This window comes from Oncorhynchus clarkii, chromosome 17 (assembly GCF_045791955.1).
Source record: "Oncorhynchus clarkii lewisi isolate Uvic-CL-2024 chromosome 17, UVic_Ocla_1.0, whole genome shotgun sequence".
Lineage (NCBI taxonomy): Eukaryota > Metazoa > Chordata > Actinopteri > Salmoniformes > Salmonidae > Oncorhynchus > Oncorhynchus clarkii.
In genome coordinates, this window is record NC_092163.1 from 41,572,975 (window position 1) to 41,598,757 (window position 25,783).

The 25,783-nt window shown below is 41.5% G+C and overlaps 1 protein-coding gene across 3 annotated transcripts in view; it reads left to right on the plus strand.

Annotated features, from left to right (window-relative positions):
- Nucleotides 1–25,519, plus strand: part of LOC139370865 (uncharacterized) — a 42,308-nt gene extending 16,789 nt beyond the window's left edge. For all 3 annotated transcript variants that reach the window (XM_071110688.1, XM_071110689.1, XM_071110686.1), the window contains 7 exons: nucleotides 14,397–14,567; nucleotides 15,701–15,890; nucleotides 16,346–17,257; nucleotides 19,822–20,018; nucleotides 21,776–21,822; nucleotides 22,291–22,353; nucleotides 23,567–25,519. In XM_071110688.1, coding sequence (XP_070966789.1) covers nucleotides 14,397–14,567; nucleotides 15,701–15,890; nucleotides 16,346–17,257; nucleotides 19,822–20,018; nucleotides 21,776–21,822; nucleotides 22,291–22,345 — 1,572 coding nt within the window. In that variant the 3' untranslated portion in view covers nucleotides 22,346–22,353; nucleotides 23,567–25,519. The remainder of the gene's footprint in view (nucleotides 1–14,396; nucleotides 14,568–15,700; nucleotides 15,891–16,345; nucleotides 17,258–19,821; nucleotides 20,019–21,775; nucleotides 21,823–22,290; nucleotides 22,354–23,566) is intronic.
- The last annotated feature ends 264 nt before the right edge of the window (nucleotides 25,520–25,783 follow it).

Here is a 25,783-nt window from a genome sequence, read left to right on the forward strand (position 1 = left end):
CTGCAGAGCTGGGAAGGTTGTATCGCCCATATAAATAACATTCTATTGGTTGCAAGAATTTTGTATAATAATTTAAATTGTAAAAAATGAAGTTTTGCATATCAGTCCATAAACCATGTGCAATGGAATCGGTACGTCAAAAATCTCTTCCAAACTATTTTGAAATTTAGATGCCACGGCTGTCAATTTTTTGGTCCTCAAATGAAACTGGTATACTTTTTATTTATCACAATTTTCTTTAACCAATTATGGTCTTTAATGCAGGGCTGACAGGCAAGTTCCTTACTTTGCCCCTTTTAAACTTTCCTCTTCCATTTTTGCGGTAATGCTGCAATTAGTTGTTTGTCATAATTTCCATATATTTTTGTTAAATGCATGTGTGAAATAATCCCACCAGGCATATTTATGATGTAATTTATGAAGATTATACTTAAAAAAAAAATGTATAATGTTTTTTCTATCAATTATTATATTTGATTTTAACCACAATATTTATTGTGTTATTTGTTATGTCTTTTCTGGTGGATTAAAATTAGATGGCTATGGCTTGTTTGTTTTAAAATAGCGATATTTGGGAGATGATTTCATTTTAAAATAACTGAAAGTGAGAGGTTGAAATCTTAAAAGAGGGGTTGAAATCTTAAAAAAGGATAAAGACCATTCATGAACATAGGGTGAGACATTCTTACTCATTTCCTAGAGAACCAGTTTGGATTTAAGTGTAACATTTGTATGACTGAAGCCTTTACTGAGAGTTCTAACTCTTTAATATTTAATCATTTCTGCCTTCTGAATACAAATTCATTATATAAATAGGCCCCTTTAATTTTGCCTCACTTGCCATTCCAAATAAAATGGAAAATATTGTTCTCAAACAATTTAAAAAACTGTTTGCTTGGTATAGGCAAGACCATGAGCAAATGGGTAAAATGACTAAAAAGTTAATCAGGCTGATTTTTCCACAAATAGACAGGTATTTATTTACCTTTCCATGTTAGCAATATCTTACCTATTTTTAACTTCCTATTAACATTTCCTGGAGTGAGATCGTTTATTTAGTTTGGGAAATGTATACTGAGTATATCCACATCACCATCAGACCATTTTATTTGCAAACTACATGGTACAATAAAAGTCATACTTTTTTTGTGATCAAATACGTAAATAGTACACTTATCATAATTTGGTTGTAATCCAATGATCCAGAGTTTGTGGAGGGATCCAAGTTGTGGATTTATAAGAAAACATGAATCATCAGCGTACAATGACACCATTGCTTTTCAACCCTGGATTTCTAATCCCTTGATATTATTGTTGGATCTGATTTCAAATCAACGTTTATTTGTCACCTTAGCCGAATGCAAATAGTCTGTGTAGCCATTTGAATAGCTGTTCAGGAGTCTTACGGCTTGGGGGTAGAAGCTATTTAGGAGCCTCTTGGACCTAGACGTGGAGCTCCGGTACCGCTTGCCATGCGGTAGCAAAGAGAACAGTCTATGACTAGGGTGGCTGGAGTCATTGGCAATTTTTAGGGCCTTCCTCTGACACCCCCTGGTATAGAGGGGGAATAGGCTTTGTTGTGCCTTCTACATGACTGTCTTGGTGTGCTTGGACCATGTTAGTTTGTTGGTGATGTGGATGCCAGGGAACTTGAAGCTCTCAACCTGCTCCACTACAGCCCAGTCGATGAGAACTGGGGCGTGCTTGGTCCTCCTTTTCCTGTCGTCCACAATCATCTCTTTTGTCTTGATCACATTGAGGGAGAGGTTGTTGTCCTTGCGCCACACGGTCAGGTCTCTGACCTCCTCCCTATAGGCTGTCTCATCGTTTTCAGTGATCAGGCCTACTGCTGTTCTGTCATCAGCAAACTTAATGATGGTGTTGGAATTGTGCCTGGCCATGCAGTCATCAGTGAACAAGGGACTACAGGACGGGGCTGAGCACGCACCCCTGAGGGGCCCCCGTGTTGAGGATCAGCGTGGAGGATGTGTTGTTACCTACCCTTACCACCTGGCGGCGGTTCTTGTGCACAGGGACTATGGTGGTCTGCTTGAAACATGTTGATATTACAGACTCAGACAGGGAGAGGTTGAAAATGTCAGTGAAGACACTTGCCAGTTGGTCAACGCATGCTCGTTGTACACGTCCTGGTAATCCTTCTGGCCCTGCGGCCTTGGGAAAGTTGACCTGTTTAAATGTCGACTCACATCGGCTGCGGAGAGCGTGATCACACAGTCATCTGGAACAGCTGCTGCTCTCATGCATTTTTCAGTGTTACTTGCCTCGAAGCGAGCATGCAACTTATTTAGCTCATCTGGTAGGCCCGTGTCACTGAGCAGCTCTCAGCTGTACTTACCTTTGTAGTCTGTAATACTTTGCAGGCCCTGTCACATCCGACGAGCATCGGAGCCGGTGTACTACGATTTGATCTTAGTCCTGAATTGATGCTTTGCCTGTTTGATGGTTTGTCGGAGGGCATAGCGAGATTTCTTATAAGCTTCCGGGTTAGAGTCCCGCTCCCTGAAATTGGTTGCTCTACCCTTTAGCTCAGTGCGAATGTTGTCTGTAATCCATGGCTTCTGGTTGGTGTATGTACCTACAGTCACTGTGGGGATGAAGTCCCCAATGAACTTATTGATTAAGCCAGTGACTGATGTGGTGTACTCCTCAATTCCATCGGAAGAATCCCAGGACATATTCCAGTCTGTGCTAGCAAAACAGTCCTGTAGTTTAGCATCTGCTTCCTCTGACCACTTTTTTATAGACCGAGTCACTGGTGCTTCCTGCTTTAGTTTTGGCTTGTAAGCAGGAATCACCTGCTATACCATAAATAGCAAATTAATTAATTAAAAATCCTACAATGTGATTTTCTGGATTTTTTTCTTCTCATTTTGTCTGTCATAGTTGAAGTGTACCTATGATGAAAATTACAGGCCTCTCTCACCTTTTTAAGTGGGAGAACTTGCACAATTGGTGGCTGACTAGATACTTTTTTGCCCAACTGTATGGTCAGATTTGCCAAATGGAGGGCGAGGGAGAGCTTTATATACGGTCTATAATTTTTTTCCTACTGATAGGCCACAGGTAATATGCTGATAGCATTTAGGTAAAACCGATTTAAGTTCCCTGCATTAAAGTCCCCGGCCACTATGAGCGCTGCCTCTGGATGAGCTTTTTATGGTTTTCTTACAACGGTGTACAGCTCATTGAGTGCGGTTTTAGTGCCAGTATCGGTCTGTGGTGGTATGTAGCTGTATGTTGTTAATGTTGTCGTTCAGCAACGACTCAGTGAAACATAAGATATTACAGTTTGTAATGTCTCGTTGTTAGAATAAATGTGCTTTCAGTTCGTCCCATTTATTTTCCAGCGATTGAACATTAGCTAGCAGGACGGAAGGCATGGGCAGATTAGCCACTCATCGCCAGATCCTCACAAGACACCCTGATCTCTTTCCGCTAAATCTGCGTTTCCTTCTCCAGCGAATAACGGGGATCTAGGCCTGGTCGGGTGTCTGTATTATATCCCTCCCATCTGACTCATTGAAGAAGAACTCTTTTTCCAGTTTGAGATGATCAATCACAGTTCTGATGTCCAGAAGCTCTTTTTGGTCATAAGAGACGGTAGCAACAACGTTATGTACAAAATAAGTTAAGAACAGCGCAGAAAAACTAACAGAACTGCATGGTTGGTTAAAAGACGATAAGACGGCAGCCTTCCCCTCCGGCGCCATTACCAACATCATAGTAACAGTGGTTATTTTAATAGCTAACATTTAAATGCCCATATTAAATAGATATGCCGATAGATGACAACCTTGTTTTACTCCTCTTGACAGTTTAAAACTTTCTGAGAAGTAGCCATTATTTACTATTTTACACCTAGAGTTACTATACATGATTTTAACCCATTTTATAAGAGATTGTCAAAAATGTAAATGTTCCAGGCATTTATATACAAACTCCAGTCGTACTTTATCAAAAGCCTTTTCAAAGTCAGCTATGAGTAGCAGGCCTGGTTTCCCAGATTTTTCATAGTGTTCTATTGTTTCCAGTACTTGCCTTATATTATCTCCACTGTATCGTCCATGTAAAAAACCTGTCTGATTAGAATTAATAATGTCCGACAATACCTTTTTAATTCTATGAGAATTTTTGCATCACAACATTGGAGTGTAAGGGGTCTCCAATTTTTTTTAGAGGACTGGATCTTTATATTTCCCACTTATATCCTGTTTCACTAATAATGACATCAGACCTTCTTGTTGAGTGTCTGATAATTTACCATTTGCAAACAGCTGGAGTGGTGAAAACATGCTAATAACGGTACTCTGAGTATATCAAAAAAGAGTTTGGTATATCTCAACTTATATACTGTACCATCCAGCCCTGGAGTTTTCTCGGACTTAAAGGCTTTAAATGCATCAAGAAGTTCCTCCTCCGTAATTTCGCCTTCACATGAGTCTTTCTTTACGGCTGTTCATTTTACAGAAATAATATTTAAAAAATCCATACAATTAGCTTCGGTTAGAGGAGATGGAGGAGACTGAAACCAAAACATATGCTTATTAAAGTACTTTGCTTCCTCTTTCAAATATAATTTGGTGTATCATGGGTGATTCCGTCATTTGCAACAAGTTTCAGAAAATTATTTTTGGTAGCATTTCTATGTTGAAGATTAAAAAATAATTTGGTGAATTTTTCCCCATATTCCATCCAGTTTGCTTTATTTGAAAAATATATATTGCACTTGATCTTTCTTGAATAAGTTCCTACATTTATTTTTGTTTTTTCTATAACTTATTCTGAGACACTATGGTACAGTTTTTATTGCTATTTATCTGTTCTGTTAGACCTTCAATTTCCTTTGTTAGTATGGACTCTTTTGAACTAAATTGCTTTTGTTTATACTGAGTACTGAATTACATGGCCTCTAAAGGCACATTTAAAAGTGTCCCGTACATTTAAGTGTCCCATACAATAAGGGGATTTGCTGTACCTACAGTATGTTATGTCTGAAAAAGTCAGTTGTAAATTCCTCTGTCCTAGTTAAAAACAAGTTATCATCCAATAGGCTTTGATTACATTTCCAATATCCTCGGCCATGTGGAAATTCAGCAAGAGTAATGTATATGCCAATTATCTGATGGTCCGACTGCATTCTGTCTCCTATCAACACTTTTTTCACTTTTGGTGCCAACTAGAATGACATAAGAAAGTAGTCAAGATGACTAGCTTGATTGTTGATAACTTTTACTACTCCTTGAGTCTAGTGTTACAGGAAGCAAAGTTGATATGGCTAAGAGGAAAGGACTATCTGTTGAGACATGAGTGTCCGGGGCTGGTTTCCCCAAAGCACCTTAAGTCTAGGATTCATGTTAGAACCTTTGTAGAAGCATTGTTAAATCTCCAAGCTATTTCCCAAAACCATCGTTAGTATCCCGTGCCTGCAGTCAAATCACCAAATTGTCCTCTGGTGGCCTCATGGATGGAATATTAATATTTTTCATAACTTCGTCATTATTTTATTTTTAACACAGAAAACGGGTGTTTCTATGTCAAACGGTTTCATTGTATTTCAGTCTTCTGTGATGCATATAAAGTGTAACATTGGGATGCTAACTCAAAATGTAATACATTTCAACTCTATGGGCCCTATTTTAACGAGCCTAATGCAATGGTAAATCTAAGCACAGGTGGTAGCGATATAGGTTCTGGGGTGTGTGAGAAATATTTAAGCTATTTTCACTATCTCAATTATCACAGCACTTGCTGGCGTTGCTGCGGAATGACTGGGTTTTGATGATGAAGTCGAGGAAGTGTCGAGGCTTGGCCAATCAGAATGTGCTCCATGGCAAAATATGTGGTTGATTCATGTTGTGTATTTCCGGACTTTTATGCATTGCCTTGGAATAAACTCCAATTTCAATGTTAGTCCATTATAGTTTGTTAAATGCCTTACAGAAGCAAAATAACAAAATGTAGACCTATCTTTGCTAAATACGTGAACTTGAACCCATTTTCAGACTACATTGCTCTAAGTAATAGGCCTAATGTATTGCATTATGGCTGAGCATGAACATGCCAAGCATTGTCAATAATCAAGATTAAATGCATTACTGATAAGCACTAAGAATGGGAATGAGAATAAATAATTTGAATAAATTCTAAACAAAACCAAACAATAACTTGTTTTAAATAGGCTACCTCACAGTTAAAGGCCCCATAATTTCTCCCCGTGGGAATATAATATTTAAACAACCCAGACTACGCACATCCAAAACGGGACCTGCATGTCTAAAATAATGTGGGCCATACAATGCATAGATATAAAGGGAACATCAGCTCACTGTTTGACCACTCTCAAACTTGATATTTCAATAAAGCTTTGGAGGCTATGCTTGGTTTTTGAATCCCCCCCAAAATGGGAAAAAACAGTAATTTTTTTTATGTTTCAAAAGCACATTACACTACTCTTGTTCCATGCGGATAACATGGCTGGATAGGCTGCGATTCTGCTGTTAAAATCGATGCCATAGCCAACTGCGTTCCCGCTTTTGGTTGGTCTTAAACATCCCTATTTTCGCTGCCTAAAATTAGCACTTCGGGATTATGTTTTTTAGGACACACGTCAAATATTTCCAACCTGCCCATCGGAGCGCATACGAGCTGATATAAAACAGATAATTTACCGAAACTGGCGTTAAGACTGGAAATGCCAGTGCGCCCGTTTTACATGAAGAAATTGCAAACTAACATCCGTTTGACACTATCGCCACCTCAAAGCCAGCCGAAGATTGAGCCCTTAATCGGACATGGTAGAAGTATAATATTTTATTAAACCCATAACCATGTGTATGAGGTGCATACTTTTGTTTCAAATTAGATTTGTTTAAGACTACCAAGAAACACTGTGTGAGCCAGATTTAGCCCACTGCAGTAAAATGCTAGAGTTGTTCTTGAAAACGCTCATTATTTACCAACTGCCTCAGACCACTTGAAGAACAGTTGTGTATACAGATCTCTGCAAAACCTTGAATCAAGATCTTTATCTGTCTCTCTGTAACCTCCAAATACTTCAAAACAAAGTTGACTACAATTACAAAGTTGCCAATGTCTTTGCAAATGTTGCAAAAAAATACACTGCTCAAAAAAATAAAGGGAACACTAAAATAACACATCCTAGATTTGAATGAATGAAATATTCTTATTAAATACATTTTTCTTTACATAGTTGAATGTGCTGACAACAAAATCACGCAAAAATTATCAATGGAAATTGATAAAAAAGTCTGGATTTGGAGTCACACTAAAAATTAAAATGGAAAACCACACTACAGACTGATGCAACTTTGATGTAATGTCCTTAAAACAAGTCAAAATGAGGCTCAGTAGTGTGTGTGGCCTCCACGTGCCTGTATGACCTCCCTACAATGCCTGGGCATGCTCCTGATGAGGTGGCGGATGGTCTCCTGAGGGATCTCCTGCCAGACCTGGACTAAAGCATCCGCCAACCCCTGGACAGTCTGTGGTGCAACGTGGCGTTGGTGGATGGAGCGAGAGATGATGTCCCAGATGTGCTCAATTGGATTCAGGTCTGGGGAACAGGCGGGCCAGTCGATAACATCAATGCCTTCCTCTTGCAGGAACTGCTGACATACTCCAGTCACATGAGGTCTAGCATTGTCTTGCAGTAGGAGGAACCCAGGGCCAACCACACCAGCATATGGTCTCACAAGGGGTCTGAAGATCTCATCTCGGTACTTAATGGCAGTCAGGCTACCTCTGGCGAGAACATGGAGGGCTGTGCGCCCCCCCAAAGAAATGCCACCCCACACCATGACTGACCCACTGCCAAACCGGTCATGCTGGGGAATGTTGCAGGCAGCAGAACGTTCTCCACGGCGTCTCCAGACTCTATCACGTTTGTCACATGCTCAGTGTGAACCTGCTTTCATCTGTGAAGATGACAGGGCACCAGTGGCGAATTTGCCAATTTTGGTGTTCTCTGGCAAATGCCAAATGTCCTGCACGGTGTTGGGATGTAAGCACAACCCCCACCTGTGGACGTTGGGCCCTCATACCACCCTCATGGAGTCTGTTTCTGACTGTTTGAGCAGACACATGCACATTTGAGGCCTGCTGGAGATCATTTTGCAGGGCTCTGGCAGTGCTCCTCCTGCTCCTCCTTGCACAAAGGCGGAGGTAGCGGTCCTGCTGCTGGGTTGTTGCCCTCCTACGGCCTCCTCCACGTCTCCTGATGTACTGGCCTGTCTCCTGGTAGCGCCTCCATGCTCTGGACACTATGCTGACAGACACAGCAAACCTTCTTGCCACATCTCGCATTGATGTGCCATCCTGGATGAGCTGCACTACCTGAGCCACTAGAGTGAAAGCACCGCCAGCATTCAAAAGTGACCAAAACATCAGCCAGGAAGCATAGAAACTGAGAAGTGGTCTGTGGTCACCATCTGCAGAACCACTCCTTTATTGGGGGTGTCTTGCTAATTGCCTATAATTTCTACCTGTTGTCTATTCCATTTGCACAACAGCATGTGAAATTTATGGTCAATCAGTGTTGCTTCCTAAGTGGACAGTTTGATTTCACAGAAGTATGATTGACTTGGAGTTACATTGTGTTGTTTAAGTGTTCCCTTTATTTTTTTGAGCAGTGTATATACAGTATCAGTCAAATTTAGACACACCTACTAATTCAAGAGTTTTTGTTAATTTTTACTATTTCTACATTGCAGAATAATTGTGAAGACATAAAAACCCAACTATGAAATAACACATATGGAATCATGTAGTAATCAAAAAAGTGTTAAACAAATCAATGTAGCCACCCCTTGCTTTGACAGCTTTGCACACTTTTGGCATTCTCTCAACCGGAGGAATGCTTTTCCAACAGTCTTGAAGGAGTTCCCACATATGCTGAGCACTTGTTGACTGCTTTTCCTTCACTCTGCGGTTAAACTCATCCCAAACCTTACAAATCGTGGAGGTTTTGGGTCATTGTCCTGTGAGAGTCCCACTAAGCGTCTTCACTGTATTTCTGATGAATTTGATGTTGTTTTAATGGACAAAAACTTAGCTTTTCTTTCAAAAATAAGGACATTTCTAAGTGGCCCCACATTTTTGAACGCTAATTTTAGATTAAGGTTGTAACGTAACAATATGTGGAAAAGGGAAAGGGGTCTGAATACTTTCTGAATGCACTGTATGTGGTTCGGTGACCCTCATGAACCGGCACAAATGTGAAACTTTTTTTGTTGTTGTATTGTTGGGGGGCATCTAAGGGGCAGTATATGTGAAGACCAGTTGTCTCTGAAGTTATTGGGAAAGATTGACTGTCAGAAGGACAACGTCTCGCGATGGGATGATCGACCACTGAGAGGGATGGGGGCAAACTGAGAGTAAATATTTACACCAGGGGGGTCAACGGGGTCTTGTCTTTCACACCAGAATATATATATATTTAAACATTGGAATATGCTCAACTCTTGCCTCTTTTTCAGTTATCAAAAAGGCCTTGCAGTGTATAACCCTAACACCAAATGAGTGAGGTGGCAAGCCTTTTCAAAGGGAGGAATTTCCCCCTTTTTTTTCAGATACTTGTCTACAGGGATGAAACAAGGCACATATGTTGAAACCAGGTGTTTGAGCCTTTTTCAGCCCTTTTTGGAAGACTTCAAAATTCTATCTAAGTATATACGCTAATGCATCAATTAAAAGTTAATGGTGCATTTTAAGAAACTTCAAAGTTATGGTAGCCGCAGTCCTTAATCCATTTCAGGGCTAAACTATCTCTAGAATAGTCGTCGCTAGATCTTCCTTGTTGGTCCTGTTAAACAGGTGAATTGCCTCTGGCACAAATGAGGCCATATGCCTATTAGTGGAGCACTTCAGACAGTGCAGGTGGCGTCCAAGGGGGAGCAGTTGGATCTGCGGGTTGAGGACATGGGTGCTGTCCCCCAGCATGTCATACATCTTCCTCCTGGTCTGCTGCTCAAAGAAGGAGGCCAGACTTCCGAGAGGCACCACAGTGATCTTAGAGCAGGTATTCACAATGGCTTGGAGGCGGTCCTTTTCTTGACAGAGAGGGATGTGAACCAACATTTTAAAGAGAAACACAGAACACGCTCTTAATGAAAGAACTGTAAAAGGTTTACAATATAGATTTGTGGACACTGAATGAGTTCAGAATGTGTCATCTGACAGTCATTGGTGTAGAAAAAAAAGGGGTGACAATACACACCCTTGTGGTGAACCTGTGCAATTGAATAGGGTGTCTGACATTAACATACACTCTCCGTGGCCAGTCAGTTAAAAAATCCATAATCCATTAGATAAGGCCATGGTCGAGATTGAACTGTGAGTCAAGTTTTCTGGCTAGGATGGAAGGCTGCATGGTGTAAAATGCAGATGAAAAGTCCAGAAACAAAGTCCCTCCTGCTCTCCAGATGTCTGTCGATGGTATCCATTAAAAACAGCTTGATGTCGTCCACACCTCTCTTTGTGCAATGCACGAACTGCAGGGGATCCAGAAGAGCAGGGAGTGCATTCAATTGGTATTATAGGGGCTTTTTGAAAGGGTTAAAAAGGTCTAATCTTTCCAAAATTTCATATGTATGGTTTGGCGACCCTCATTAATGTCACATATGTCAAAAGCCGGTGTTTCTGAGGTGTTCTTTTCCACTTGTTGGAAGACTTCCAAATTCAATCTAGATAAGGGTATTTACCCTTATGTAGTCTATGAAACTCTTCAAGCTTTTAGGGTTGTATGAATTGAACTTCTCCCAAAAGTATTGTTGGGTGGCATCTATGGGGCAATATACAGTACCAGTCAAAAGTTTGGACACACCTACTCATTCATGGGTTTTTCTTTATTTTTACTATTTTCAAAATTGTAGAATAATAGTGAAGACATCACAACTATGAAAAAACACATATGGAATCATGTAGTTACCAAAAAAGTGAGATTCTTCATAGTGGCCACCCTTTGCCTTGATGACAACTTTGCCCACTCTTGGCATTCTCTCAACCAGCTTCATGAGGTAGTCAAGCATTTCAATTAACAGGTGTGCCTTGTTAAAAATTAATTTGTTGAATTTCTTTCCTTTTTAATGTGTTTTAGCCAATCAGTTGTGTTGTGACAAGAAAGGGCTATCTTCTGTATGCCACCACTATTTGGTAAAAGAACAGTTCAAATAAGCAAAGAGAATTGACAGTCCATCATTACTTTAAGACATGAAGGTCAGTCAATCTGGAACATTTCAAGAACTTTGAAAACTCCTTCAAGTGCAGTCGCAAGACCATCAAGCGCTATGACGGAACTGGCTCTCATGAGGACCGCCACAGGAAAAGAAGACCCAGAGTTATCTCTGCTTCAGAGGATAAGTTCATTAGAGTTACCAGCCTCAGACATTTGATCCCAAATAAATGCATCACAGAGTTCAAGTAACAGACACATCTCAACATCAACTGTTCAGAGAAGATTGCGTGAACCAGGCCTTCATGGTCAAATTGAGGCAAAGAAACCACTACTAAAGGACACCAATAATAAAAAGAGACTTGCACGGGCCAAGAAACACAAGCAATGGACATTAGATCGGTAGAAATTGTCCTTTGGTCTGATGAGTCCAAATTTGAGATATTTGGTTCCAACCGCCTTGTCTTTGCAAGACGCAGAGTAGGTGAACGGATGATATCAACATGTGTGGTTTCCACCGTGAAGCATGAAGAAGAAGGTGTGATGTTGTAGGGGTGCTTTGCTGGAGACACTGTCTGTGATTTACTTAGAATTCAAGGCACACTTAACCAGCATGGCTACCACAGTATTCTGCAGCAATACGTCATCCCATCTGGTTTGTGCTTAGGGATTATCATGTGTTTTTCAACAGGGCAATGACACAACATACCTCCAGGCTGTGTAAGTGCTATTTGACCAAGAAGAAGAGTGATGGAGTGCCACATCAGATTACCTGGCTTCCACAATCACCTGACCTCAACCCAATTGAGATGGTTTGGTTTGAGATGGACCGCAGAGTGAAGGAAAAGCAGCCAACAAGTGCTCAGCGTAAGTGGGAACTCCTTCAAGACTGTTGGAAAAGCATTCCAGGTGAAGCTGGTTGAGAGAATGCTAAGGGTGTGCAAAGATGTCATCAAGGAAAAGGGTGGCTACTTTGAAGAATCTCAAATATAAAATATATTTTGATTTGTTTAACACTTTTTTGCTTATTACATGATTCCATGTGTTATTTCATAGTTTTGATGTCTTCACTATTATTTTACAATGTAGAAATAAAGAAAAACTCCTGAATGAGTAGGTGTCTCCAAACACTGGTACTGTATTTGAAGATCAGCTGTCTCTGAAGTTCTCGAGTCAAGATGATTTTGACTGTCAGTAGGATTGCATCTCGCAATGGGTTAATTGACTACTGAGAGGGATGGGGGGCAAACAGAGTTGATTTTATACCAGCGGGGCCAACAGGGCCCCTAGTGTCTTTCACACTAGAATATATTTTTTGAAGCATTGCAATATGCTCATCTCTTGCCTGTTTTTCAGTTGTGACAAAGGTCTTGCAGTGTATACACCTAGCACCCATTGAGTAGGGTGGCAAGACATTTCAATGGGGGAACTTCACACTTTTCTTCAGATTCTTGTCTGCAGGGATGAAAAGAGGCACATACAGTATGTTGAAACCAGGTGTTTCTGAGCCTTTTGTTCAGCCCTTTTTGGGAAGACTTCCAAACTCAATCTAGGTAAGGGTATGTATCCATGTGTAGTCGATAAACCCTTCGATAATCCCTGGGGGATTTTTACTCAAACGTGTCTGTGGAGATGCATATGTGAGTCTCACGCCAATCAGACCATGGATATAAGAAGGCTTGCCCCTGGACACTTGTAACTTCAGTGGGTGGCTGGGCGTGGCACTGCCAACATCAAACTTGATGTTGGGCATCAGTATATTACAAATGGCCTTAGGACCTTATCAAGTATATTAACAAGTTAGGCGTGGCCACCCCATCATCATACTTAAGGTAAAAACAGGATATCCAATTTGAAAATGGACAACTGCAGTGCATTCGGAAAGTATTCAGACACCTTGACTTTTTCCACATTTTGTTACGTTACTGCCTCATTCTAAAATGGATTAAATAAATAGTTTGGCCACCCACCCAAACTGAGCAATCGGAGGAGAAGGGCATTGGTCAGGGATGTGACCAAGAACCCGATGGTCACTCTGTCAGAGATCCAGAGTTCCTCTGTGGAGATTGGAGAACCTTCCAGAAGGACAACCATATATGAAGCACTCCACTAAATCAGGCCTTTATGGTAGAATGGTAGAGTGGCCAGACGGAAGCCACTCCTTAGTAAAAGGCACATGACTGCTCGCTTAGAGTTTGCCAAAATGCACCGAAAGGACTCTGACCATGAGAAACAAGATTATCCGGACTGATGAAACCAAGATTGAACTCTTTGGCTTGATTGCCAAGTGCCATCCCTACGGTGAAGCATGGTGGTGGCAGCTTCATGATGTGGTGATTTTTTTTTTCAGTGGCAGGGACTGGGAGACTAATCAGGATCAAGGGAAAGATGAATGAAGCAAAGTACATAGATATCCTTGATGAAAACCTGCTCTAGAGCGCTCAGGACCTCAGACTGGGGGTGAAGGTTCACTTTCCAACAGGACATCAACCCTAACTACACAACCAAGACAATGCAGGCGTGGCTTTGGGACAAGTCTCTGAATGTCCTTGAGTAGCCCAGCCAGAGCCCGAACTTGAACCCAATCGAACATCTCTGGAGAGACCTGAAAAAAGCTGTGCAGCGACGCTTCCCATCCAACCTGACAGAGCTTGAAAGGATCTGCAGAGAAGAATGGGAGAAACTCCCCAAATACAGGTGTACCATTCTTATAGTGTCATGCCCAAGAAGACTCAAGACTGTAATCACTGCCAAAGATGCTTCAACAAAGTGCAGAGTAAAGGGTCTGAACACTTTAAAAAATGTAATACATTTACAAAAATGTCTAAAAATCTGTTTTTGCTTTGTCATTATAGGGTATTGTGTGTAGATTGATGAGGGAAAATACAGATTTAACCAGTTTTAGAATAAGGCTTTAACATAACAAAATGTGTATAAAGTCAAGGGGTCTGAATACTTTCCAAATACACTGCATATTCTCGGTCCAAGACTACAAGTACAGGCCTGGATGTGACATCCAAAAGCCCATTTTGTCACCTATTTCCACATCTATATAATGTAAAAACAAATATATATATATTTAAAAGCCCTAACCCTGGTCTGCTTTTGGAAAGGAGATTCAAGTCTCAATACAAACCAGTGTTAAAAAATGCAGTGACGATAGGTTTCTTTTTCCTTTGAAACACAGAGTGAAGTCTGTTACATCAAAGCAGCATTTCCACAAATCCTGGAGCTTCTGAACACACACTTCAAGTATGTCAGGAAATCGGACAACGGGCGCTATGTCAAACTCCTGAAAAAGGTCATATATGACCTCTACTCCCAAAACTGCATACCTGAAATTAATGAGGAGATTGAGGTGAGTGCTACTTACTTATGAGCTTTCCTACTCTAGTCCAGGAACAGTCTCTTCCAAAGGTGTTTTGGATTGTGCCAAGGTGCATCATGCAAAATGCATCATCATTATGAGGTGGCAAGTGACACTTTGCAACTTGACAATCCTATGTCTTGAAAATTTGTCTGCTGACAGGCGAAGTGAGAGGGTTTACTCCACCTAGAATCTGTCCAAGAAAATAAACCACGAATTGAGGCATTTTTGTATGGAGGTCAATGAGTTTTGAATTTGGTTAACAACAAAATGTAATGGTTAGGTTGCAATGAATGCACTGATATAAGTGGACGTAAGTGTCATTTCGGCAACTTAAAAAAATACTACTTTATATAGGGGTTGGGCCTGTTTTTTTACATGCTTATCTGCCCTCTCATTGGATAGAATGGTCCCACCTAATCTCGCCTCCCCCCGCCTGCCATCAATGTATTTCCATTAGAGTGGTCACCCGACTATCTTGTCAATATAATGGATAATCTTTGCTGCTCACATGCAAAACATTTGGTACTGTATCAACAGTACACCAAAGGAAAAACTACCAAAATATATTTTTGGGGTTGATTTTGCCTTTATTTTATGAGAACCCCTTGTCCAACATCCTCACTGTGAAGTTTGGGCTAGCTAAATGGCTAGTCGTATCCATGATCAAATATTAAATTAACCCCAATACAAAACAAATGACTTGATCCAATCAGTGATTGATTGAAAAAAATCTTAGTTGATTTCCTGCAATCAAACAAAATATTTGGAAATAGTTTTACTTTTTGCAAAATAATTTGTTTTAGAGATCTTTACAAAACCCTTTCAAACTTTTAAATACTCTAAGACTTAAGCCAAGATTGCCAATAGCCAATGCAGTGGCTTTGAAAACAGACACTTTCATTTTGTGAGAAAACTGTATATAATGATCTACAATAGCCTGCTCCTCTGGCAACTCCCTTCACTGAGATCTGAGTTTTCATCATTAGAAACATTCATTAAGCATGATGTATTATTCAAGTGCCATTAAAAACCCCTTGAAAGTGTTTCAGGAGGTTTTTAATTGTTAGTAGGGAATGAATGTGACCCGTTCCATCTCCTCTCTCCTGCCGTCCGTGTCACAGGACACCCCATTGAAGTTTGTCAGAATGCACAGCACCTCGCCCAGAGAGGCTCTGACGAAAGCCCGGGGGGTCATTGAGATGTACATGACCCTGATGACCAAGAGCAACGGGCCCGTCGACTGGAACTGTGAGGAAGAGTATGCAGAGGATTACCAAGAATCCACCACTGCCCTCCCCACCCCCACCGCAGGTAGCCGGAGATGTAAACTAATAATTATGATAATATCTATTAATAACCATATTCTAAGAGATAGGTAGTCGTTTTGTATAGTTTTACTGGTGGTTTCAGTCTCCCATAACTACCACATACTTTATTGATTGTTATTGCCATTTGTCCCCCGTAGTGGTATATTTTATGAGCATAGGCTGGAAAGATCATCTTTCATTTGGATCTGTCAACTTGCATGTTATGAGGAGAATACCTAAATTAACACCGGAAGATCTCGAAAACACACACCTCAACAATGCCTCATGTTAAAAAGCCAGCAATGCTCCCAGAAATTATTAAGAGATTCTGTGTACATGTTTACTTTGCTGTTTCAGAAGAAAACATTTTGCCACCCATGATTACTCAAAGCTGTTTTCAGACTGTTCTCTTAGAGCTATTTACCCCAACCATTCCCATGTCCCTGTCCTCTGCCCTAGCTGAACCTGAACCTGAACGCCAGTGTACATGTCCGACAGTGGGTCCGGTAACCCCTGATGTCTCCCTGGTGTCCCACAGCGTATGGAGCAGTCCCCCACAGCCCACCCTCTCCCAACTCACCTCGATTGTGCCTCCCAGGCCGACTCATCCATCCCTGGGTACCAAGGGCGCTGAGCCCCAGGTGTTCCTGGTGAGTTCTGGTACCGTAAGACCCCCCTTCCCCAGGGAGCTGCAGCGGACTGTCCCCGATGGACGTTCACTTGGAGGGGGCAGAGAGGGGGATATACACTGGGACTTTCGTCCACCTTCACCCAATGGAACTGAGTCAGATTCGGGACTCTACCAGGCAGTTGCTAACACCCCGTCTGCCACGAATGAACCTTCCCCGTCTTCCCCTCCTAGTCTGGTTCTTCTGGGGACCGTTGGCTCCCATGACGAGACATTTTACTACCCCCAGACTGAGAGGGTAAGGGAGACTTCCACAGCCCGACCAGCAGGGAGAGGAGCAGCAGGCTCACCCCACAGTCACTTCGCTGTTGCTGGGGCCAAGCTGGTCACACCAGTCCCTTTCCTTTACAAGTTGATTGGCATCCCCCCCAGTAGTGATGAGAGCACTGCCTATGTGTTGGCCAAGAGGTCGCTGGATGCCAGAAATTATGGAATACTTCAGGATTGGGTTTCAACAGAGACCCCTCAACTAGAGGACACTAGAGAAAAATACCCAGGCACAGAGAGATATTTACATGACTGGAACCCTCCGATTGAAAGCACTACGACCGAAGCATCTCCACGTTTGAAGATGACAGTGGAGGAGCCAGACAAACTACACACCACTACAGAGGCACACGACCAAGTCACGAAGACTGAGCCAAACCATCCTAGGACATCCTATAAGGAAGTATTCACCACAGGTAAAGCAAAGCACCCTGTTTAAACTACTTTGTGAATCCAACGGATTCAAACTACACACAATCAATTTCATAGAGATTAGCAATTTATTTGACTGCACTGGTATTAACTCTCTAGAGTCTAAGCCCTGTCTAAGCATGGGGGGTCTGTCCTAAATCTGAGAGATATAAAAAGAGCAGGAAACTATATATATATATATATATATATATATATATATATATAATGGTGGTAAACCAGGGGGTTTGGTCAAGACGTTTACACAGATCAGACACGGACAGAGTAGGATTAGCTCGGTTTCAAGGGTGTGTATTTAAACAATAAATGAAAAGAAAATGTTAGGTCTCCTCCATGAGACCTTCTCTGGGATACTGTCTTCGGGCTACGGGTCTTGCTCAGTACCTTGGTCTGTCAGGATCTCGTTCGGGATGCCCACCTGGCTAAAGAGGTGGAACAGCTCCCGGGTGATTCCCTTGGATACCACCGGCCGTAGGGGAATGGCCTCGGGATACCGGGTGGCATAATCTACCACCACCAGGATGTACCGCTGTCCTCGTGCTGTTTTTACCAGGGGTCCCACTATGTCCATGCTTTCAAAGGGTACCCCGATGATCGGTAGGGGGACCAGTGGGTTTCGGACGTGTGCTTTTGGGGCAGTGAGTTGACATACATGGCAGCTGCGACAGTAGTCTTCCACGACCCTCCTCATCCTGGGCCAGTGAAACTGGGAGGCGATCCGTTCCCGGGTCTTCTCCATTCCCAGGTGCATCCCCAACAGGTGGGTGTGGGCCAGCTGAAGAACGGTTCCCACGTACCGTTGGGGCAGCAACAATGTAGCTGTCCATCCACCGCTATCACTTGGGCTGCGGCGGCTTTCACGTTCGGATCCTCCCACTGGCCCGTCCCGAATTGTCCCATCAGTTGGCCCCCAGCGGGTGTCTTGACTGGCCCCTCGAAATCGAGGAGGGGAGGCTGGGCTCCTCCTCCCGTGGTTCCCCGGTGAGGGGGGCGGGTTCTGGCGCCCCCTCCGACTCCGGACCCGTAGATACAGGTTGGTCAACTCCGGGCCACACAGGCGATGGGTCGTCCCTCTCTTCTTCGGCCGGCTCGTATCTTTTTCTTCAGCTCGTGCCCCATAGGGTCGCGAACAGCGGACAATCCCGTCCCACTAGGACAGGTACCGGCAACTCTGGTACTGCACCCACCATCATCTAGCAGCTCCCTTGTGGCGTCACGATGTTGGTCCATACGGTTGGATACCACTTTGTGTCTCCCTACCACATTTGGTCTCCAGGTTCAGCAGGCTCGTGGTTACGAGCGTAACCATACGTAACCATAGAGCTTCCGTGTCGTGTCCGTCAACCATGAATCACCGGGACCATGGGTGCAGTTGATTCATGGTGCACCCAACAGGAGGTGACATAGTTCACTGCGTGACCCACCTCACCTCGGGGACTAGATAACTAATAACAAGTGAGTTGCAAAAAAAAAACAACTGTGCCACACTAGATGAAGATCATTTGCAAATTTTGATTGAAAGAGTGCGAAAGTTAATCTTGAAAAGGGTGTTGCTAGCAAATGAGTAACATCCACCTTGAAGTTGATAACAGCTGCTGCAGCTGCTGTCGCCATTGTCACTCTACTACAACACAAGCTAACTAACGTTACTAGTATTAGCATGAGAAAACTACTGCTTGCGCCACTGATTGTTTTTTCTTGCGCTCTCAGTAGTGACCTGTCTAAGCCTTTAAGAAGGCCTAGACACGTCTCTTTTTTTGAACTGTCCCACCCATTGCAAGTCAAAATGTGATTGGTTCACTCCACTGTCACTCCAAGATTCACCTCTAATACAGTTGAATCAAAGACAGTACAGTATGAAGCTAAAACTGCTTCTACAATAGAATCTCACACTTGTAGACAATGTTATGGCGATGTTGGCTAGCAAAGCGAATGCGTACTAGAAACACTTCTACTAAGGTTGTCTCTCACCAAACTGCCATGTGCAAAGGCACTCCTTCGATATGAAGTTGTTTTGCATAAAAATTAAAACGTGTCAGTTTGTTGCTTTCATGAGGTTGGAGTAATAACATGTTTAACTACTTAAGACATTGGCTCGAATCTAGGTTGTGCCTTTAGATTGATAAAATGTAAAGCTAAGGAGTCATTTTTCACATCCATCATTGACTTCTCAAAGCCCAAACCCCGCCCTTTGGTTGGTTTCGCTCGCAAAGGCCTTCTGTCCAGCTTCTGAAGGCCTAGCCAATGGCTAGCTGAGCTAGCTATATATTTCTACGCAGAGACCACCAAAGAAAATCGTGATTGGATATTTTTTCTCTTCAGTATTAACCCTTCTATTTCCAAGACAAACTGAAGAGATGAATCAGAAGATCATTAAAAGCATTGTAAAGATGATATATAAATGACAACATTTTAGTTTGAATTGAATAAATGCCTAGATGGCACTCATGGTTCCCCACTGCACTTTGTACCATCAAATAAATGCCCTTGAGCTTTGAATAAAGATTCAGTCTCCAAACAATGGCTCATGTTCTTCCTCATTCTCCCTCAGATATCCTGTCAGAGAGGACAGCTGCAGACAATGCTCCTATTTCAGAAAGGTCCAGTGAAGGCTCAGTGAAGGAATTCCGGCACGGGAAAACTGGTCATTCCGATTTAAGCATCTCCTACCAGACAGCCTTTATCATTGCAGCAGTGTGCAGCGGACCAATCCTGATCATTACCCTATTCTGTCTCAGTGAGAAGAAGGTAAGATGGATCACACACTGAACAAAATATGCATTTGTTGGTCACAGATACTTTAAAAAAAGTCAGTCAGTATCTGGTGTGACCACCATTGGCATCATGCAACGCGACACATATCCTTCGCATAAAGTTGATTGTGGCCTGTGGAATGTTGTCCCACTCCTCTTCAATAGCTGTGCGAAATTGCTGGATATTGGCGGGAACTGGAACACTGTCGTACACGTCAATCCAGAGCATCCCAAACATGCTCAATGGGTGACGTGTCTGGTGAGTATGCAGGCCATGGACTGAGGAATTTTCAGCTTCCAGGAATTGTGTTCAGACCTTTGCAACATGGGGCCATGCATTATCATGCAGAAACATGAGGTGTTGTCGGCGGGACAATGGGCCTCAGGATCTCATCACGCTATCTTTGTGCATACAAATTTGGCATCGATAAAATGTAATTGTGTTCATTGTCCATAGTTTATGCCTACCCATACCATTACCCCAACGTCGTTGGCAGTACATCCAATCAACCTCACAACCGCAGACCACATGTAACCATGCCAGCCCAGGACCTGTACATCCTGCTTCTTAAGGGTGGGCTTATTTCAGGCAAAGTGAGGGCTGCTCTTGGAGCCAACTACCTTGGTGCCAATGTGGCGCCGATGAGCAAAGGTGCATTGGCAAAATATGGGCAGTTTACATGGGTCTAATGTTTTAACCCTCATTGGGCCCACATTGTGCCAATGTGGGAATTGTGTGCTGGGAAAAGAGTTGATTATTTCAAGCAAAGTGAGCGCTGCTCTCACAAGATATGGGCTATCCACACTGGGACACACTGGGGCAATGAGTTGATGAGGAAAGGCACATGGGCCCAATGTGGGCAGTCTGCTTGAGGCCAATATTTTAGACCGCATTGTGTTAATCTGGACATCTTTGCTGGGTTAGTGCTTAATCCAAAGTTAATGAAACACTGAAAACAGCCTGAAGTGATTTCAGTAGCACTTCATTCTGTAATGCTGTGTCAGACAGTATTTTTTTGGTATTTCAAAATGACGGGGTACACGTTTTGTACTGTCTTCAAAGAATTCCCTGCCATTGATAACATACAATTGTGTTTGTTGTCCGTACCTTATGCCTGCTCATACCATAACCCCACTGCCACCATGGGGCTCTCTGTTTACCATGTTGACATCAGCAAACCTATCGCCCACACTTCACCATACACCTGGTCTGCAATTGTGAGGCTAGTTGTACGTACTGCCAAATTCTCTAAAACGGCGTTGGAGGCAGCTTATGGTAGAGAAATTAACATTCAATTATCTGGCAACAGCTCTAGCGGACATTCCAGCAGTCAGCGTGCCAATTGCACGCTCCCTCAAAACTTGAGACATCTGTTGCATTGTGTTGTGTGACAAAACTGCACAATTTAGAGTGGCCTTTTTTTGTCCCCAGCACAAGGTGCAGAATCATATTCTTGATATGCCACACCTATCAGGTGGATGGATTATCTTCGCAAAGGAGAAATGCTCAATAAAAGGAATATAAACAAATTTGTGCCACAAAATGTGAGAGAAATAAGCTTTTTGTGCATATGGAACATTTCTGGGATCTTTTATTTCAGCTCATGAAACATGGGACCAACAATTTACATGTTGCGTTTATATTTTTGTTCAGTGGTAGTTTACATCTACCTCTAACAGTGGGAAAAACCATGCTAACTCTTCCCTCTCTGATTCCTAAATGAAAATTGAATTACATTTTTTTTCTTCCAGAGACTCCAAGCCCTTCTCCACAGTACCAGCATAATTGAAAACCAGAGGTACATTTATTTAATTATATCCTTAAATGTCATGGTGGTAAAAATAGAAAACATAATGAACAGTGGAGTCCTTTGAAGGCTATTTACACTAAGCTAGTATACTAAGCTATACTATATATACTATATATATAGTATACTAAGCTAGTAAATGTGATCATTTGCAACTTATAATGAACTCCAACTCATATCGATTTTTCCTGTAAAGATATCTGGAAACCTACATTATAGGCTATATAAATGTTAGACAGCAGCATTTATTGGTATGTTCAGTGTTATCCTAGTGATCCTGGTGTCCATCCCTATGTCCAGATCAATTAATGTATTGTTTCAGATAATTGATTAGGATAAAACTGCAGAAATGGTCTGTTCTGTTGCAACTTATTTTTACATAATGAATATGATACCTCACCCTCACAATGCCATTGTCTAGTCTGCACTGAAACCTAACCCGTGTAACATGTTCCACAGGGCATGCAGCAGCATTGAGGACATTGAGCTACAATATTGTAAAGCCAAGGATTGAGAGAGCTGGTAAGAGCCACTACCCTTCCTTCCCACTTCTGATGATTTTTGGATGTCATTAGAGAAGATCTGAAGAGTTTCACTCCAAAACGCTATATATCAATTTTCATAAACATCGGTAAATTAGGTTTTATTGTTTGATGGTTTCATTTCAGAGAGACAAATAATGTTTTTTGCTAAATGCTATCCATCAAAATTAACAAAAAATATATTTTTTTGATACATCCACAAATGATACTTAAAAAGGGTGGAAAAAAAGATTCAATACAGAAATATGAGATCTGTATGTAAAACATTTACATTTGACATTTTGAGAGTTTGGGACGATAAGTTCTGAAGCCATATTGGTTTGAATGGTGCTAGAAATGTTTATGTTGTATTCTTTTGAACAACATGAATTGGCGTATTTAGAGTACTATATACATAGAGAACATTGAAGGAAATGTACATTTGGATACAAATGCAGAGTGACTACAGTAAGTGCAATGATCTTAAGATAGATAGGTGAGACCACCACTATCACCGTCAAATATACAGGATACAAATTCTATGAATAAAAACATTGAGAACAGTTATATTTTACACACACATGGAGGTACGTACACATAGGCAATTATTTCTGACGAAAATGCACAAATGTGAAAATATGTGGAAATAACATCTTGAACCCTTATTCCGCTTCAAGCTCTTAAAATGGCCAGGGTCTGGTTTTGCTTTGAGTCTTTCATTTCAAATGGTATTTATGTGTCTCAATTACTCAAGAAGGGTATCTGGGATTGCGGCCCCATATTTGGGATTGACTGGACCCCTATTGAGATCGGAGAGAAACAGTGCAATACTATTCCTAGGGACCTGTGTTTAGGACAATGATGTCACATGACCTGGATTCTAACTTTTATTTGTATTTCTTTGCGTCAATTGGTCAAGCATCAACCCCAGACAATTAATGTCATTTTTGGTGTAATTCTCTTTCCTACACAATGCTTATAATAAAAGGTTAAAATCTAGGTCATGTCACATGATAGCCCATAACCGGAGGTGTAAAGTAACTAATTACAACTACTCTCGTTGCTGTAATTGAGTAGCTTTTCCGAGAACTTGTACTTTTGAGTGTTTTTCAGTAATTGTATTTCTACTTGAGTGTTTGTATTTAAACTCATTTACCTTTACTCTGAGTAACATCTCTCACTCTCTCTCTCTCTCTCTCTCTCTCTCTCTGTAGGATTGGTTTAACCTGGCAGTAAGAGATAAACAACCACGTAATTCATCAAACAAGAGAAGACATGGAAATTTGGCAACTATTTACCTCTTGTGAAAGTTTTCAATTTTTGTATATAAATATATAAAAAATGTCTAAAGGTACCTATTTTTATACAAATTAAGTTTATATTGCTTGAAAGATTTAACAGAGAATCATATGCTCTCCAAAATTACACAATATCTGCATGCTTCCCTTTTGCTGTCAAAAAGGTTTGAGTGAATTTATCTGTTACACACAGCGTTAACTTGACTCTCAAAGACTGTTTGGACAGTTTCATGCCCACCACACACACAGCTTTGATCTTCCATGAAATAGAATGGACCAAACAATCCTCCAGGTTTTGACCTAGTAGCCATCAGCGCAACTGTGCAAGTCAACATTAAACTAAAGGAAGTCTTTCCATGTGACTGAAAGAGTCTCATGACATTGTTCAATGGAGTTGGGCCCATGAGCCAAAGCAATACAAGGTGTCATCACCCCAAGAGGACAGAGGATGTATTTTTGGAGATCAATAGATTAAATACAAACAGATTAAATACAAACAGAACACCCATAGTTATTTGTTTTGAGTGTACTCCCTACATGCCATGCAGCATACTATATTCATTTGACTTCTGATATTCTCTTGTTTTATCCCTACCAAATGAAGAAGAGGATTTCAATCTGTCTCTCATGCCATGATGCCAATGAAATTGTGTTATAAAACGGGTAATTTGGATACTGGATGCTGATTGGTTGATAAGAGTTAGTTATTCACAATAATCCAAGACAAATGCCAGTTCCATTTTGATTATCATTGTGCATCCGCTGTCCCACAGCTGAGCCAGGCAATTCATAAACTTTATATCACAGTAAAAAAGCATATACACATTATTTCCCTTTACTTCTAGCCTATCATTTGATTTTCAACAGCAGAGATTTAAACATGCTTGTTTATTATTGCCTGAAATGTTTTAGACTATAGAATACCTAATTTTACGCTATCAAAGTTAGACAATATCGGCCTACTTCCCTTTTTATTGTGAAAAAGGTTTGAGGGAATTCGTTAGTAATTATTGTATACCAGTGGTCACCAACCTTTTGAGTCAAGATCACTTTGAGTCAAAATGCAAGCACAGATCTACTGCTTGGATTATTTTCAACATAGCTTAAACAACGTCAGCCTATGCAACATTAACCTATTAAAAACAGTACTGTCGCAGTAAGGTTTGTGTAGTAGGCTATAGGGCCAATACATTATCACTGCATATTGGCTTTGCTTGAATTGCCTTGCCAATTAATTGTTGTTCAGACCATTTAAAAAAAGTATATTTCAATTTTTGAGGTAGGCTCCATGATCACACCAGGTAATAAATATGTTTATTTTACCGGGCTGATGGTGCCTGCATCTGATGGTCAGTCTCAGCGGAGGGAGAGCTGCAGACTGAGGGTCCGCCTCTCAACGTCCCTTCGCTCTCCCTTTCTTCCACTGACCAAAATGGAACACTGTCTTCCAGCTGATGGCAAAACTCGAGTCACACTGCATTATTCCTGCGTCATGCAAAAATGTATGTTGTTACTCCTATGAACAGAGAAAGTGAAATGTTCCTTGATATTAAAAAAAGACCAAAGCCGCTAATAATAACAAAACAAGCTTATCAATACACTTCCCTACTCATTCATTAGAGCTCCAGTATTTGTTGTAGTGCAAGTGTTAAATTCCCCAGCAAGAAAATCAAAAAATGGTCTCTCAAACAGAAAGGGGAACTTACAAAAAGTCACTGACAACAACCAAACAAAACAAGTGAGGTTTTAGGAAGGGTTCGGAAAGACACTCATGAGGTTGTCCACAGAAAGTTGACTACTGTGACCTAAAATAAACCCACAATGAGAACCCACTAAATTAGCCCAAGAAGAAGCAAAAACCAAAGAAAATCCACAGCAAACGTAAAAAGGAACCAACCCAAAAAGCAGAGCAAAACTAAAACGGGGACGATCAGATCAAGGCTTGTTTTTCTAGAAATCAGATTAGGGAGCGCCAACGAAAGGTGTTGAGCCTCCGTCTCTCTCAAGAACTTTAACATGAACTCGCTCATAAGAACAGCAGCTCCTTACAGTATTCATTGACAGTGTCTCTCTAGTCATGGTTTTAAAAGTTTGGAAATCTCACAGTATAAACTTCGCTGTAGCTTTTTTTAA